At 41.0% G+C, this 16,797-nt stretch overlaps 1 protein-coding gene across 1 annotated transcript; it reads left to right on the forward strand.

Moving 5' to 3' along the window:
• Window positions 1-3,352: 3,352 nt before the first annotated feature.
• LOC145418719 (uncharacterized) lies at window positions 3,353-15,306 on the forward strand. The gene is made up of 3 exons (XM_080287055.1): window positions 3,353-3,422; window positions 10,682-10,834; window positions 15,104-15,306. The coding sequence occupies exons 1-3, from the start codon at window positions 3,353-3,355 to the stop codon at window positions 15,304-15,306; spliced, it is 426 nt and encodes a 141-aa protein (XP_080143181.1).
• Window positions 15,307-16,797: the final 1,491 nt, after the last annotated feature.

The raw sequence follows: 16,797 nt of genomic DNA on the forward strand, positions 1-16,797 counted from the left end.
GAGAGAGAGAGACTGTGTATGTTTATGTGGGTGCAATATACAGTATGTTTGTGAGTCGGAAGGTAGGTAGGCTGTGTATGAGTGTATGTATGGATTTGTATGTATGTATGTACGTTTTCCGTCCTGACACACACACACACACACACACACACACACAGCATAAAATACACATCCACGTCAGGCAATAGGAATGGCTAGAATTTAACGGGCTCTGAATTTCACTTACCCTTCTCGTGGTAGGCACAACTCTCGCGTTCTTTTCCCCCCGCTAAAACCAAACGATTTTATTCAACTGAGAGAGCGAGAGTCGTAGGGTTTTGAAGTGTTAATAATTTTGACTTCGACCGAGACCCATGTTCCCTTCGGTTAAGGAAGTTGCCTAACACCTCTTCCCAAGCGATTTGTTTTGTTATTCCACATCGTTTCTTACGAAGTGGAATCTTAGAGTAGATCATATCAGTACGTCCGCACGTCCGTTCCACGCTGGATCTCAGAAACCATTCACTGGAATTTTCTCATATGGTGTATGACTGTAGAACCATATAGGAGGTTGATGGCCGTCTTTTCGAAATTTTGAAAAAGTCCAAGATGGCCGACATATGATCAATTTTCTATTTTTGAAGCTTTTAATCCTTTATATCTGCTTACGTTAATAGATTGGTTTACAAGTTGTAATGAACATATGCAGGAAATCATATATAGTGAGTCAAAATTTGATATCAAGTTTGACCTGTGACCTTTCCTTCAAAGTATTATTCAAAGTCGAATGTCAATTTGCACAAATGATAATATGAGTCGCTCCAACATTACGTCCATCATATTTACTGGGGATTTTAATACATGTGACATTGACAGACTCCGTCGGGTTGAATCCATTGTTCAATCCTTTGGGATGAACCAGTTTATAAGTAAGCCAACACAGATATCAGCAGAAAGAGTAGATCTGCTGTTCACCAGTATCAAAGACCCTCACGTTGCTACTGATCCACTGTATTTTACTGATGATCATATGATTTATTTAGGATTTTAAATCATTGGTGCATATTATACTTAGCTTTGTACAAAACAGTTGTAACTATGAATAAATTTGCATAAATAAATTATATTAAAAAATATTGAACTACATAAGTAAATGTTAAAAATATTTGAAATATGAGATAAAATAAGCAAAAATAGAAAGAGGAAATATACAGAAGAAAATCAGTAACAAAATAACATAATGAAACAAATGTAGATGTTCAAAGAGGTGGCGTTTGTAATGGACGGCCAGCACAAGTAGTGGCGGGGTAGTGGCCAGCGCAAGTAGTGGCGGGGTAGTGGCCAGCACAAGTAGTGGCGGGGTAGGGGCCAGCACAAGTAGTGGCGGGGTAGGGGCCAGCACAAGTAGTGGCGGGGTAGAGGCCAGCACAAGTAGTGGCGGGGTAGTGGCCAGCACAAGTAGTGGCGGGGTAGTGGCCAGCACAAGTAGTGGCGGGGTAGGGGCCAGCACAAGTAGTGGCGGGGTAGAGGCCAGCACAAGTAGTGGCGGGGTAGTGGCCAGCACAAGTAGTGGCGGGGTAGGGGCCAGCACAAGTAGTGGCGGGGTAGAGGCCAGCACAAGTAGTGGCGGGGCAGTGGCCAGCACAAGTAGTGGCGGGGTGGGGGCCAGCACAAGTAGTGGCGGGGTAGGGGCCAGCACAAGTAGTGGCGGGGTAGTGGCCAGCACAAGTAGTGGCGGGATAGGGGCCAGCACAAGTAATGGCGGGGTGGGGGCCAGCACAAGTAGTGGCGGGGTAGTGGCCAGCACAAGTAGTGGCGGGGTAAGGGCACTACTACATCCGCATATGAAACATTTTTTTTTTTTTAAACTAATTGTACCTACACTTTATCTTAAAAGTCCTAGAAAATATATAAACATCAAGTTCATTCAAGTTCACTGTTACATTGCCCTAACAAGAACAGTAACGCATGCTCAGAACAACTGTACAATACAAACCTGTTTAATTCTTCTCCATACAATTGACTTTATTGCACTAACACAGTACACTGATTCATCAGTTTTTATTTTTTTTCTTAGAAGTGGAATAATATTCTCTTTGACACTTGTTTATTACACAATATTGTCCTCTTCTGTATGTTATATAAATCCCTCCACTATCACCACACTCTACATAAATAACGTACAGAGGGACATTAATAACCAGCCGTATCCAAAAATAAATCACCGAGGTAGAGGTGTTAGGGATGCTTCTTAATTGATGAGAAGACCGCCCAGTGTCCTGTACTACATCTCCTTAGCAAAGTATGACGGGCTACGTATTTCCTCCGAGTCTCTCTCTCTCTCTCTCTCTCTCTCTCTTATTTTTTTTTTTTTTTACACTTTCGCTCACTCTGTTTTGAGAAGAGGACATTACATTTTTTTCTTCGTCTTCTTCGTACAGGCTGTGATGGCTGGAAGGTGACTATGGGCGGCCCTTTCTACCCTGCTGGTCACACTGGCACTACTACTAACGCCGGGTAAGAAAAAAAAAAAAAAACAATTCCTAGGTTTCCTCGACGCTCTCTCTCTCTCTCTCTCTCTCTCTCTCTCTCTCTCTCTCTCTCTCATTCACTGAGCTATCAAAGTTTAGGTATCGGTATTTTTCTTCGGTTTTACTCCTAAACATTTTTACTTAGCCGATTTAACCTCCCATAAGCCCAAGGACGCGTTTTTATTTTATTGTTCCTACTAAACGTCTCTCTCTCTCTCTCTCTCTCTCTCTCTCTCTCTCTCTCTCTCTCTCTCCGCTGTACTCTTCTCATCTTAACTTGGCCCAGATTTTCGTCCTATTGCAGCTTATATCACGATCACTGGCTTCAAAAGGACATTGATACCCCTCTGCATCCTTTCTCTGGAACTTCTTCGTGACTAGCATCATATTCTTATGTTCGTATTTTACGTGGCGTTCAGGATGGAGGAATGGCAGTTTTAGGCCAAGTTAAAGTAAAAACAGTATAGGAGTGTAGCGATGATAAGGGTTATCTCAGAATATTTATCAACACACACACACACACACACACACACACAGACACACACACAGACACACACACATACAGTGTATAACCACACATACACTTATACTGTACACACTCATACACACACACAGTGCATAAACACACACACACACACACACACACACACACACACACACACACACACACACACACACACAGCAAAAAATGGGATGCAGGCTAACCACATCTAACAGGTACAATTATTCCATAAATATCCCCTATCGATTTTTGTTTTTTTGTTTTTTACACTTTGGCTCACTCTGTTTAGAGAAGAGGACATTACATTTCATTTTTCTTCGTCTTCTTCGGTCAGGCTGTGATGGCTCATCGGTGGCTATGGGCAGCCCTTTCTACCCTGCTGGTCACATTGGCACTACTACTAACCCCGGGTAAGGATAACAGAAAAAAAAAATCTAAGTCTCTCTCTCTCTCTCACTCTCTGTCTGTCTGTCTGTCTGTTTGTCTGCCTGTCTCAGTTGAATAAAATCGACTGGCGTTAGGATGAGAGAACTAAGACGCGTATTCTCGTCGCGTACGGGGGCTTCCTAACACCTTTTCCTTAGCGATTTATTTTGGCATATGGCTTTTATACGGTATTTGTGCAGCGTATAGCGATATTGCAGAGGGTTTATATAACATAGAGGATGACAGTAAGGTGTAATAAACAAAACAAATCGCTTAGGAAAATGTGTTAAGGCCTTTCCTTACGCAGAGGAGGTGAGTAATGTGTAATAAACTAAATAAATCTCTTCGGGAAAGGTGCAAGGGAGTTTCCTTACACAGAAGAGGACAGTAAGATGAAATAAGCACAATTTTCGCTTGGGAAAAGATATCAGGGAGCTTCCTTACAGAAGAGGAGAGTAAGGTGTAATAAACAAACCAAATCGTTTAGGAAAAGGTGTTAGAGAATAAGGGCCTAAGTATTATCCTGGTGTTCATCAGCATCTTATGCATGCTAGGAAATGAAGGAGATTAATCCGAGTTTGAATAACTGATGTCTGGTGAATAAAGAATGGCAGTGTGTGTGTGTGTGTGTGTGTGTGTGTGTGTGTGTGTGTGTGTGTGTGTTTGTGTTGAGCCAGCCCACTGGAATGATGTTTCTGTCATCATCATCGTCATCATTACCACTACTACCATCATCACCATCATCACTACCACTACCACTGTCATTATCATTATCATCACTACCACTATCAACATCATCGTCGTCATCGCTACCACTACCACTATCATCATCACTATCATCATCATCATCAACTTATACTATATCTCTTTAATATCGACATAGACTGCATGAATAACACACAGGAATATAGTAACGGAGCAGAATCATAAATAAATCGGTAAGGAAGCGGTGTTAGTGAACTCCTATCCACACGAGAATACCGTCCTTGGTTTCCCCATCCTTTCTTCATCATTTACTACTCTTCATTATTCATCAACCCTTTTTACAGCTGACTTTCTTGTTTACAGTACTATATTATCATCACATATCTCAACTTTTTTTTACAACCCACTGATTTTTCTACATTAATACGTGCAGTATCTTCCCAACTCTTTTTTACAGCCGACTTAATTTTTTTTACATCAATACATTTTCTACCTGACTGTCGTTCATCTGGTAATCCCCCAACTCAGGTGTATTGGCTGTTTATTTTCATGTTATGTCTAATAATAATTTTCTTGCCACATTAGTTAGGTTTGTCTCTATAAATAATGTTTTTTTTTTTTATTATTATTTTGTCATTTATCAGGATTTTTTCTCTCGGTCATGAGTCCTTCTGCTTTATTTTTTTTTTTCTTTAACCATAGTCGAAAAATGTTCCTGGTTATAAAGAAGGTTGCACACTCTCTTTCTCTCTCTCTCTCTCTCTCTCTCTCTCGTATGAGAGCGCGGTAGCTCGGAGGTAGGGTGTCGGGCTCGTAATCGTGAGGTTGCGAGTTCGCTCCCCGCCCGGTGGCTGCTGTGCTGGGAGGGGTAGCGCCCTCCCGTAATCCTAACAGGACTATATGATCTGATGAGGTCTAGCTCGGGGATTAATCCCTTTGATCTCTCTCTCGTAACAGATTATTAAATAATTGGTGGCGAGTTAAGCAATCTATTTTCTTGATTTTATTCTTATTTACTGCAGCGTCAAAGGCTTAACAGTACAATTGGTTTCTTTGCACTACAATGGCATTAATTAGAATTCTCTCTCTCTCTCTCTCTTTCTCTCTCTCTCTCTTCTAAAGCTCTCGTAATTAGAGAATAAAAGTCTTCGTATTATTACCAACAGCTGCCTGGTTATCTCCTATTGTATTAGTTAACAAACCGGACGGCAGCAAGCGCATGTGTTTAGATTATCGCCACGTGAATCAACATCTAGCCACGGATATCTATCCACTGCCCAGACTAGAAGAATTAGTCGAGCAGGCCGCAGGTCAAAGCCAGACAAAGTTCAAAGAATGATCTCTCTCTCTCTCTCTCTCTCTCTCTCTCTCTCTCTCTCTCTCTCTCTCTCATACGTACTGCACACTTTAATTTCATCCCTCCGTTGATGTAAACAGACAATTTTCCGAGCTGGTAACCGGGTCAACTAATATCGAAGTGAACGGATCAGAAAATGACGCTGACCTGAGCTGAAATGACGCCACTTTTCACCTCTCGGTCGTGCGTTCCCGTTTTCCTGAGTTTTATCTGATTTTGCTGCTTTTTTTTAGTATTTTCTCTCTTTTTTATGTGTTTTGGACACCACCAGACATTTATATTAAACTAGAATATTTTTTGACGGTGCGCAGTGCTTTACGATGTCACCTCTCACCTCTCAATGTCGTACGTTCTCTGTCTTTCTGAGTTTTATGTGAGTTTGTTGTATTTTTTCTCACTTTTTACGTGTTTCTATACAGGGTGACCCAAAATGAATGCAACCCATAAAAGTGTGTGTCATGTATACAACTGATAAGAGATTTGCTTTATTTTTGCATTGATGTTAACCTGAGCTGATAAAAGTCCTGAAAATTTGGGTTCTGGAATTCAAATGGTCCGTTTTTTTATGACCTTTCCAAAATGTGTTCCAAATGACCACCTCGACGTCACTGGCACTCCTGAATGCGAAATTGCCAGTTACGCGGACACACTCCTCTACTGGGACAGCTCTGATGTTGGTTGTGATTTCTGTTTTCAGGTCTCTGATTCTCTAGGGGTGGTTTTCACAAACATGATTCTTCAGATAACCCCACAGATAGAAATCTGGGGGATTCAGGTCGGGTGAGTGTGGAACCCACTCAGGGTCACACCTCCACCTCCTACTGATCAGTCGATCCCCGAATCGTTGCCGCAGCCACAGCAACGTTTGGTTTGAAGTGTGTGGGGTGGCCCCATCCTGCTGGAACCATTGCTCCCCATGAGTGATGCCCCTACGTCTTCGTAGTGTTATGGTTTGCATTCATTTTGGGTCACCCTGTACCACCAGACGATTGTATTAAACTAGAATATTTTTGGCTCTGCCCAGTGTGTTGACGACGCCACCTCTCACCTTTGTTTATCGTACGTTCCCCTTTTTTCTGAGTGTTGTGCGACTTATCTGCATTTTTTCTCGTTTTTTTTTTTAATACCACCAGAAGAATTTATTATAACAAGAATATATTATATTTTTTAACAATGCACAGTTTTTTAATAATGTCATCTCTCTCCTCTCTATGTCGTAGGTTCCCCGTCTTTCTGAGTTTATGTGATTTTGCTGCATTTTTTCTCGTTTTTATGTGTTCTGATACCACTAGATGATTATATTATACCAAACGTATTTTTGACGATGTCCAGTGCATTACAATGCCACCTCTCACCTCCCTGTGTCGTACGTTCCCCGTCTTTCCGAGTTTATGTTGAATTCGCCGCATTTTTTACATTTTTTTTTTTTTTCGTGTGTGTGTGTGTGTGTGTGTGTGTGTGTGTGTGTGTTTTTTTTTGATATTACCAGACGAATTTATTATAAGTAGAATATTTCATGACGATGCCCAGCGCTTTACGGTATCACACCTCACTTCTGTATGTACAGGGTGGGGCAGAAACACCTGACGGTTTTTAAAATGTTGTTGCTATGGTTACAGGTTTGGTTCGCTGGTGGCGTGTTGACGATCTCACAGTTCACTACTTGGAGGTTTGGTTCGCTGGTGGAGTGTTGACGATCTCACAGTTCACTACTTGGAGTTTAGTCAGCATGGATGGTTGGTCTGTACAGGAGCGTGTTGTTGCAGCAGAAACGTTCATCAAAACAAACTCTGTAACAGCTATACAGCGGGCGTTTCGGAGACATTTTAACACACGAATCTCACCTTCTCGGAACACTGTGTTACTGTAGGTAAGGAAATGGCGTGAAGATGGTTCTGTGCGAGACTCAAATCCTCCTGGTCGCCGTCGATCAGTCCGTACACATGAGAACGTGATCCGAGTCCCAGACGCCATCCACAGGCGACCAGCAAGATCAGCTCGACGTCATTCCCTGGCACTTGGGATTAGTCCTCGGAGCCTACGCCAGATCCTGCATTGTGATTTAAAACTAACATGTCAGCTTAAACGCCATACATTTCTGAATGTTTCTGTACCTATAATATAATTGTTTAACTAACACACTGGTTTAATAATAAATTAAAAAAAGAAAACCGTCAGGTGTTTCTGCCCCACCCTGTAGTACGTTTCCCGCTGCTCTGATCTGATACGCATTTGTTTTTGTGGCATTATTATTTCTTTTCGTTTTTGAATGTGAATAAAAATCGTGTTGAGATAGAGTATTGAACGATGCCACTTCTCTCCTCTATTTGCAGTGTGTTTTCCGCCGCTCTGACTTTATTTGAATTTGCTGTGTTTGTTTTTACCTTGTGTGTGTGTGTGTGTGTGTGTGTGAAGCATTCACAGTCACGAATTTGGATACAACCCTGGACTGTCGTAGCCTTGCCTCTCCCACCTGTCACCAGTTCCCCTGCAGAAGGACCGTGCCAAATCCACTTTCCCTACAGCTCAAAGGACATTAAGGACAAGGCGAGGATAATGAACGTGACCTTACATCGTCCTTCGACCATATAAGCCCTTGTTTCGACTCCCCTGTCACTAATGATATCTGAACCAAGTCTCCCACATCCTAGCCAACAGAGGAAAGTGAGAGGCAGAGGAGGTGAAATATTAGGCGAACTTTTGTGTCTATGGGCAGGGAAATATACCATGTCTCTCTCAGATTAGGAATATTAGCCAGCAGAGGAAAGTGAGAAATAGAAGAGGTGAAATATTAGGTGACTTTCTTTGCCTACATTTGTACCTAGGATGTGAGCCTCCCCCCCCCCTCTCTCTCTCTCTCCCCCTAATCCCCCTTATATCTCATTTCATTTTACCCAGATTATCAGGAAAAAGACTTACTGTTTTTTTTTTCTTTTTCTCTCTCTCGCCACACACAACATCGCGTCACATAATCAAGCAGCCAAATGTACTCAGTGACTTACTTGTAGCCTTCTTGCTTGTGACCTCGTGTTGCAAAAAACTGAAACGGATGATTGTCATTTACAACTCTCAACTAACCTGCATTTTGCACAAGCACACGCACACAAAACACAAGCGAGCACACACACGTACACACTGAGTCACACACACACACACACACACACACACACACACACACACACACACACAAGGTATTGAAGTCCCTTTATACATGCACACACAAAGAGCGTACACGCAATATTGCTTGCCTTTTACACACACACACACACACACACACACACACGGAGCCGTGCAAAGCTCCTTTAAAACTCCTCTACACAATTATTTCGAAAATTGCCTTTTAGTAGCAAAGGAAAAAATTGAACGTTATCATCATCATCATCATCATCATCGTCGTCGTCATGGTCAACATCAGGCTGAGTCAGTCTACTGCAGAACATAGGCATTTCCATTTTTTATTTTTTTTTTCAATGTATGCCTGTTCCATCCAGTCCCAGCGAATCACCGAATTATATATAGGTCTCGTTCATTCTTTCTTTTCTACTAGGCTTTTACCATCTGACAACAGCAAGAATTAGTAACCAAGGAGACGCGCCGCCTTGTTTATGTAGGTAAATGATTCTAAACAAATTGGAATATTCTTAACTCTGCGTATAATCCCAAAATCCATTCAGTAGTAGTAGCTGTAATCCCAGGCTTATCTGAACATGAACTCGGTGGACTGTAGGCTTAAGTTCCCCTCCTCTTGCAGCTCACCATCCTCCTTTCAGCGGGCATGGAGAGAGGGAGTTGAGAGTAGTTTGTATAACCAAGCAGAAGAGTCAACTATACTCGTTTTACTCTAATTTGGCTTAAAATTGCCATCTCTCCATCTTGAGTTCCAAATTGTAACACCTTATTAACAATAGATTATGATCCTAGTCACGAAGATGTGTTGTGGAAAGGATGGAAAATAGTATTGTCCTTTCCAACCACTGACCTTCGTGAAATAAGCTACAATAGGACGAAAATCTGGGCTAGGTTAGTGTGAAAGAACTATTGTCATATGGGTGCCAGTGCGAGAAGGCTCCCACTCCAGCACCAGACATGCCTTGCAGTAAATCAAGGTTTTTATTATTTTGTACTTTTAAATGTTTTTGTTCTAAATTATTCTAACCTTCGCTTTTAATCCCCAAGCTCTAAGGAGAAATAAACCCGTGCAACCTGGGCGTGTGTTGCAGAGCCTTGCGTGTATTGCAGAAGGCGAAATCTCCTTTTCTCTGTCAGGCGCTTAATAACTCCCTTTGTCCTTTGCAGCGAGGTAAAGGGCCCGGCTTTCTCGACCAGCAGTTTACATTTACACTGAGCCTTGTGATTATCTGGGCAAGGGGTGAAACTGCTGTTTAGACGAAGGCAGTTTTTATATTGTGAGATGGGGTTGGGGGATAGGGAGGGGGACGTGGAAGTGGAAGGGTAGGGGTGGGAGATTGTGTGTGTGTGTGTGTGTGTGTGTGTGTGTGTGTGTGTGTGTGTGTGTGTGTGTGACAGAGTGAGGTGTATATAACCTGTGGCAGTGTGATGTTAACACTTCATCAGTATCATCATCACCACCATCACCACCACCACTACCACAGTTTTCCTGATGTCCTACTCAGTTTTCTTATTTTCCTTATTTTCCTCACACAGGTCTAAGAGTGGAGAGTTTCTTATGTTAACTACTCTCCCCGAAGTAATAATTCATCATCATCATCATGATCACCACCACGTTTTTCCTGATGTTGTCCAATTATCATACCACATTTTCCTGATTTCCTACCCATTCTTCTTACCATATTTTCCTGAGTTCCTACTCAATTTTCTTACCATATTTACCTGATTTCTTACCCAATTTTCTTACCATATTCTGATTTTCCTCCCCCCGCAAGCCCCAGCGTGGAGTGTTTGCTCTGCAGTTTCTCCTCCCAAATCACCATCATCATCATCATCATCACATATTTCCTGATTTCCTACTCAATTTTCCAACCCAATTTTCTTACCTGATGTTCCTCCTTTTCCTGCCCGTCCAGGCCTCAGCGTGGAGTGTTTCCTCTGCAGTTTCTCCTCCCAAATCACTATCATCATCATCACATATTTCCTGACTTCCTCCTCAGTTTTCCAACCCAATTTTCCTGCCTGATTGTCCTCCTTTTCCTGCCCGTCCAGGCCTCAGCGTGGAGTGTTTCCTCTGCAGCTACTCTCCTCGAAGCAACAGCTCGAGGATAGACGGCTGCATGGACGCCAACTTCACTGAGGAGCAGATCGAGTCCGGATCCTGCGACTTGGGCTGTGAATCGGTGACCGTCTACGATATTAATGGTGAGAGTGGAAGCTAGCTCGAATTTCTCTCTCTCTCTCTCTCTCTGAATCGGTGACGGTCTACGATATTAATGGTGAGAGTGTAAGCTAGCTCTAATTTCTCACACACTGGATTCTCTCTCTCTCTCTCTCTCTCTCTCTCTCTCTCTCTCTCATTACCACAAGATGCATCATACCCATTCATTTCCCCCATTCTGTTTACATCTCACCAAAAAAGGAGCGTCCTCACACATTTTCATCTTTCTAATTTTTCTCTTTCTCGTTTTACTTTTCTTTTTTCTTTATTTTCTTTTTTTTTTTGCATTTCTGAGTTATGAGTTTAATTAACCACGTTCGCTTCAGGTTTATAGGTCATTGAAGAACTGTAAAAATGCAGGAACGAATAGCGGGCTCAAATTTTCTTTTGTTATATGCAGCTCGAAAAATGGTGAAGTGGTCTAGCTTTGATTACTGTATTTTTTGTTAAGGGCAAGGGTTGGTTATTGAAGACTATGTGGTAAAGGTAATGATAACAATAATAATAATAATAATAATAATAATAATAATGGTAGTACTGCTACTGCTAATACTGCTGCTGCTGCGTCTACTACTACTGCTACTACTACTACTACTACTACTACTACTACTACTGCTACTACTACTACTACTACTACTACTACTATTACCTGTAATAATAATAATAATAATAATAATAATAATAATGAAGATGATGAATGCTGCTGCTGCTGCTGCTGCTGCTGCTGCTGATGATGATGATGATGATGATGACGAGGAAAAAGAAGAATGAGAAGCATAATAACCCAATAAAAAGCTTTCATAAATCATAAACGAGTTAGGGTAACACATTCACCTTTATTATACCCCTCAAATAAAGTATTTAAACTTTCCGATTTCGTCTCTTATTACAGTCATTCGAGATTCATTCGAGATTTTAATGTACTCAGCGTGAATACGTTTTATTTTTTTCATTCTGTTTAGGGAGAGAAGGGTATTTTAGGATTGGTATGACAGGAATGGAGAGGATTATATTAGGGATCACTTGGAGAGATAAAGGTGTCACATTGAGAGATAAAAAGAGAACCTCCTGGATAAGGGAATAAAGGAAAGTAAAGGATATAATCAGTACAGTCCAAACACATAAAGGGATGTGGGCAGGTCACGTCCTTCGTAGAACACATAACAAGTGAACAACCAGGTAACTGGGTGGCAGCCTAGAGATGGAGTGAGAGGAAGAGGCAGACGGAGAACAAGATGGAGAGATGAGATTCGAAGATTTGCTGGGATCTGATAGAACAGGCTAACAGTAACTAGGTCAGAGTGGAGAAAAATGATGCTTTCTTCCTGTTTAGAATGATTGATGATGGTGATGATGACGATGATGGATGATGATGACGGTGGTGATGGTGATGATGGTGAAGACGAGAATGATGATGATGATGATGTTGAGATGGTGAAGTAGGTTAGTAGGTAAGGGAAATACTTACGCATAAATGTAGTATCTGCAAGTAGGTCTACATGTAAGTACTGAGAATGAAGAACAGCCTAGAGTGGATATGTTAGTGAGTACCCTGAAACAGTACACCTGGGTCTGAGAGACCCGGCCACTTTTTGCCACTTACTGGTTTAGCAACTACTATATGCCAGGGACCCCTGTCCTTCTCAATAGCTTCCTAAGTTTGAATGCCGATGCTAAAGGTGGCTGTGTGGTTTTCCAGGTCTCCTTCTGTTTTGGTGTATAACACATTAAAGTCGTGGTCGGGTCTGTGAAACCCAGGTGTACTGGATAAGGGGAGCTGAAATTTACTGTTGCGTGATGCAAATTTTTTCACCCTGTGAATTGCCCTCTCCACACCACGAAGACCCTTCATGCCACTAGCTTTGACAACAGTGAGAGCATCATTGTGTCGTTTCTTTTCTTATGGGGTCCATGTAAACAGAAACTGTAAAGATTTTTTTCAAAAATTTGCCTAAAATGCTTTAAATATGTTAATTTTAATTGTATATTCATTATTGCATAGTAAATTGAACCAAAAAGGTTGTAGATTTGTCAAGGATTCAGTAAATAAAACACGAGTACTTTTTTTTTTCTATTTTGTGGTTCTGTGAGATCCAGGTGTACTAATGGTGTATAGGCGCAAATAGGTGTACTGTTTTAGGGTAGACTGGTAAGTACTGTAAGTAGGTCTCAAAGTGGGTTAGTGTATTCGGGTAAGTAGGCCCTATGGCAAGTAGACAGACAAGCCTTCGAGTAAGTCGGTGAGTATATTGGTGTAAGTAGGCCACTGTGTAAGTAAATTAGTGTATGACAATAAGGAAGCCTGGGTGTATGTTAGTATATGACTATGTACAGTAAGTAAGTAGGTTAGTATATCAGAGTAATTAGGTTAGTTTATCAGTAAGTATGTTAGTATACCAAGGTATGTTAGTATACCAGAGTAAGTAAGTAGTTTCAGAGTAACTATATCTCCAAGTAGGTAAACAAACAAGTTTGGGCGTAAGTAGGCTAGTATATCAGAGGAAGTAAGTACAGTAGGTTAGTGTATCAGAGTATGTATGTTAGTATATCAGCTTAAGTAGGCAGTGTCCCTAGCGTGGGGTATATCACTCTGAGCATATTAGGGTAATGGGTTGGAGTCCGCTAGGAAGGCTATACTTACACGAATGCATACATAAAAACTTACATACATACGTACGGACATAATATATACACCCGCACCGTGGGCTGTTGTTACGGGATACAGGGAGGATACATACATGATACATGAATGATACATGTGTGATACAAGCCATACACAACCATACATACATACGTACATACATACTGTATGCTTGGCTATTATAACAGAGACTAGATGAATACAAGGAATGTGGCGAAAATACATACATCATACATATAATGGGTCACACACATGACGTGTGTGTGTGTGTGTGTGTGTGTGTGTGTGTGTGTGTGTGTGTGTAGAAGAATAGCCTTTCAAAAATATTGGTGAAAAGTTACAAAAACAATAAAAATTAACTACAACCTCTTCAACAGTCCAAGGTCAACATATTGGAAAGTTTTGTCTTGACCTGCCTTGACCTACCTTGACCTGCCTTGACCTACCTTGACCTTCTTTGACCTACCTTGACCTTCCTTGACCTATAACTTCAAATATTGACCACTTTTGCCCTCACTTGCACCAGGACGCGTTAACATGGCCAGGAACTTTTACGCAAAATATAGTGAATTTCTGACAAACAGTTTCAGGGACAATTTTATCATGAATTAAGAGAGAGAGAGAGAGAGAGAGAGAGAGAGAGAGAGAGAGAGAGAGAGAGAGAAAGTGAAATAAAGAGTAAAGAGTAAACCGAGGATGAGTTGGAGTGGAGAGGTATATGAGAGAGGAGATGTGTGTGCTGGGGGGAGGGCAGTGTAATAGCAGAGGACGGCGACATGGAGGCGATTTGTTTGTGGCCACCCTTTACGGATTAAGGCGTCTTGCTATTGATAGAATAGATAGATAATACAAATCCGGCGAGTTTCTAAAGAACAGTTTTATAAGCAGCTCCAAGGTAAATATCTATAAAGTAATGGTAATAAAAAAAGATAAGGAAAAGGTAATGAAATAAATATATAAATGAGATACTGATAAAAAATAATAATAATGTTAGTTCTTGCAAATAATTTATTGACCAAAACCTTAACTGATTTTCTCTCTTTGATAATTCAGGCAAAGTGTTGTTCATGCAAATTGGCAGCACATTACCCATGCATGGTGATTCTCTCTCTCTCTCTCTCTCTCTCTCTCTTTGGATTAAATTTTATTTATTATACTGATATACATTCTACTGGTAGTCAGCAGATTTGTATAAATGTTTGACTCTCTCTCTCTCTCTCTTTCTCTGGATTAAGCTTTTTCTGATGTTAATGTACTGTGGCAGATGTCAATATATCGGTATAAATATTCTCTCTCTCTCTCTCTCTCTCTCTCTCTCTCTCTCTCTCTCTCTCGTAATTATAAGCCCGAACCATCTAAAAGGGATAGAATAATTGTCTGCGTGGTCCATAGATCGTATTTAAGCTGTCTGGGCGTTTCCCTAATACCTTTTCCTTAGTGATTTATTCCATGCATTAAGCTCATAATTCTCCTATTTGCTGTAATCCGTATTATAACGAGATTTATAAAATATCATGACAGCAAATATTAATAGTTCAATATGCAAAACAAATTGCTAAGGAATAGGTGCTAGGAAGCCTCCCTATAATCTACCCCTCTCCTTTTACCCCAGGTGAGATCGAGAGCTTCCACCGAAACTGCGCCACCAACGACACCATCATGACCAACACGTGCGAGACCTACACCACCCGGGTCCTCATCCGCCGGGTCTGCTCCTGTGACTTCTCCTACTGCAACTCAGCCTCTAGTCTACGGTGGACGGGGCTACTAGTGGCGGTATCTCTAGCGGCGGTCCTCTATCTGGGGTCTACCTGAGTACCCCCTAATATTAACTTTTCCATTTTCCCCTTCTCTATCTCGTTTTCTCTAAGCTGTGACTATCCTTTTTCTTTCCATCCTTCTTCACAAATGTTCCTGTTTCTCTTTGTTTGTTTGTTTTTTTCCTCCCTGGTCTTTTTCCTCGCTAGAGGTAGTTCTGTCTGGGATACACGAGTCACCCCCTAATGTAACTTCCTCACTTATATTTTTGCCTCTCATTTTCTCTAAGCTTTCCTTGTTTCCTTCTCTTTTTCTTCACGACTTTTATTCTTTGTTTCATCTTTTCAGGATCTTTTCGTTTCTATGGGGTAGCTCTTTCTCTGTGATCTACTTGAGTCTCGCCTACTGTACTTCTCTACTTTTTTGTTACCAGTCACGTTTTCTCTAAATTTCACTGTCTTTCAACTCTTCGTAATTTTTTTTTATTGCTTGCTTTTTTTTTTTTTTTTTTTAAATCTCTGACTGGTGTTCGTATGAGTCTCCCTTGATGTTTACCTCATCTCCATTTTCTTTGGTTTCTTCTACGCCCTTTTTATCTTTCAATTTTCCTTTTCTTCCTTCCTTCATTTTTTTTTCTCTCTCTTCTTGTCTTCCTTTCTCAGCCTTTCCTTTTTTAGATACAGACCTCAGTCATGGATTTGCATGAGTTTCTCAAAAGGTTTACGTCATTCTCTCTCTCTCTCTCTCTCTCTCTCTCTCTCTCTCTCTCTCTAAAAGAGTACTCATTCATCTTTCCAAAACCCTCATGAAAAAGACCGCCCACCCAAGTGATTGAGAACTAGAAATAGAGAGGAATTGGGAAAGAAAATAAGAAGAAAAATAAAAAGAGGAATTAGGAAGGAAAATAAAGAGAAACTGGCAAGGAAGAATAAAGAAAGGAAGAAGGAACAATAGACTCAGTGGAAAGGTAAAGTAAAGAGAGGAAAAGAGAGGAACTGGGAAGGGAAAATAGAGACAAGAATTGGGAAGACTTTCAGTTTGAAACTATGGATCAGAGGAATAGAGAACTGAGCCAAAAAGAGATGATATTTGAGATGAGATGAGTCAAGTTAGCCATGTGAGAAGAGTTGAGCCAAATCAGTGATGTGAGACGGGATTTGAGATGAGCTTAGTGAGCTACAATAATTAAAAGCGAAAGTGCCTTACACGACTGAAAAAAAAAAAAAAAAGGATCGGAGAGAAGTGAGCCAAGGCGAGAAGAAATTTGAAATGAGGTGAGAAGAGTGAGATCGTCTGTGAGCTAGAATTCAAGGACAGCGTTAAAATCTGGAAATCTGGATGTCTGGAAGCATGACAACTACTAGAGCTGTGAATCAGAGAACAAATGTGAGCTGAGGTGAGACGAGATATGAACTGAGAAAGTGAGATCGTTTGTGAGCTAAAATTATAGAAGAATGAGAAACGATGGAAAGATGAAAGGTTTAAAATGACCAGAATATTGGATAGAAAAGGTGAAATGAGCTGAAATGAAAGGAGAATGGGGATATG

This window comes from Coenobita brevimanus, chromosome 116, assembly GCF_032717465.1.
Source record: "Coenobita brevimanus isolate Jiangsu-jjx chromosome 116, ASM3271746v2, whole genome shotgun sequence".
In the NCBI taxonomy this organism is placed as follows: domain Eukaryota; kingdom Metazoa; phylum Arthropoda; class Malacostraca; order Decapoda; family Coenobitidae; genus Coenobita; species Coenobita brevimanus.

Coding starts and splice junctions, on each gene's coding strand:
- LOC145418719 (XM_080287055.1), top strand. CDS start 3,353: ATGGCTCATCGGTGGCTATGGGCAGCCCTTTCTACCCTGCTGGTCACA. Junction 3,423..10,681: donor GGCACTACTACTAACCCCGG/GTAAGGATAACA, acceptor CTGCCCGTCCAG/GCCTCAGCGTGGAGTGTTTC. Junction 10,835..15,103: donor GACCGTCTACGATATTAATG/GTGAGAGTGGAA, acceptor CTTTTACCCCAG/GTGAGATCGAGAGCTTCCAC.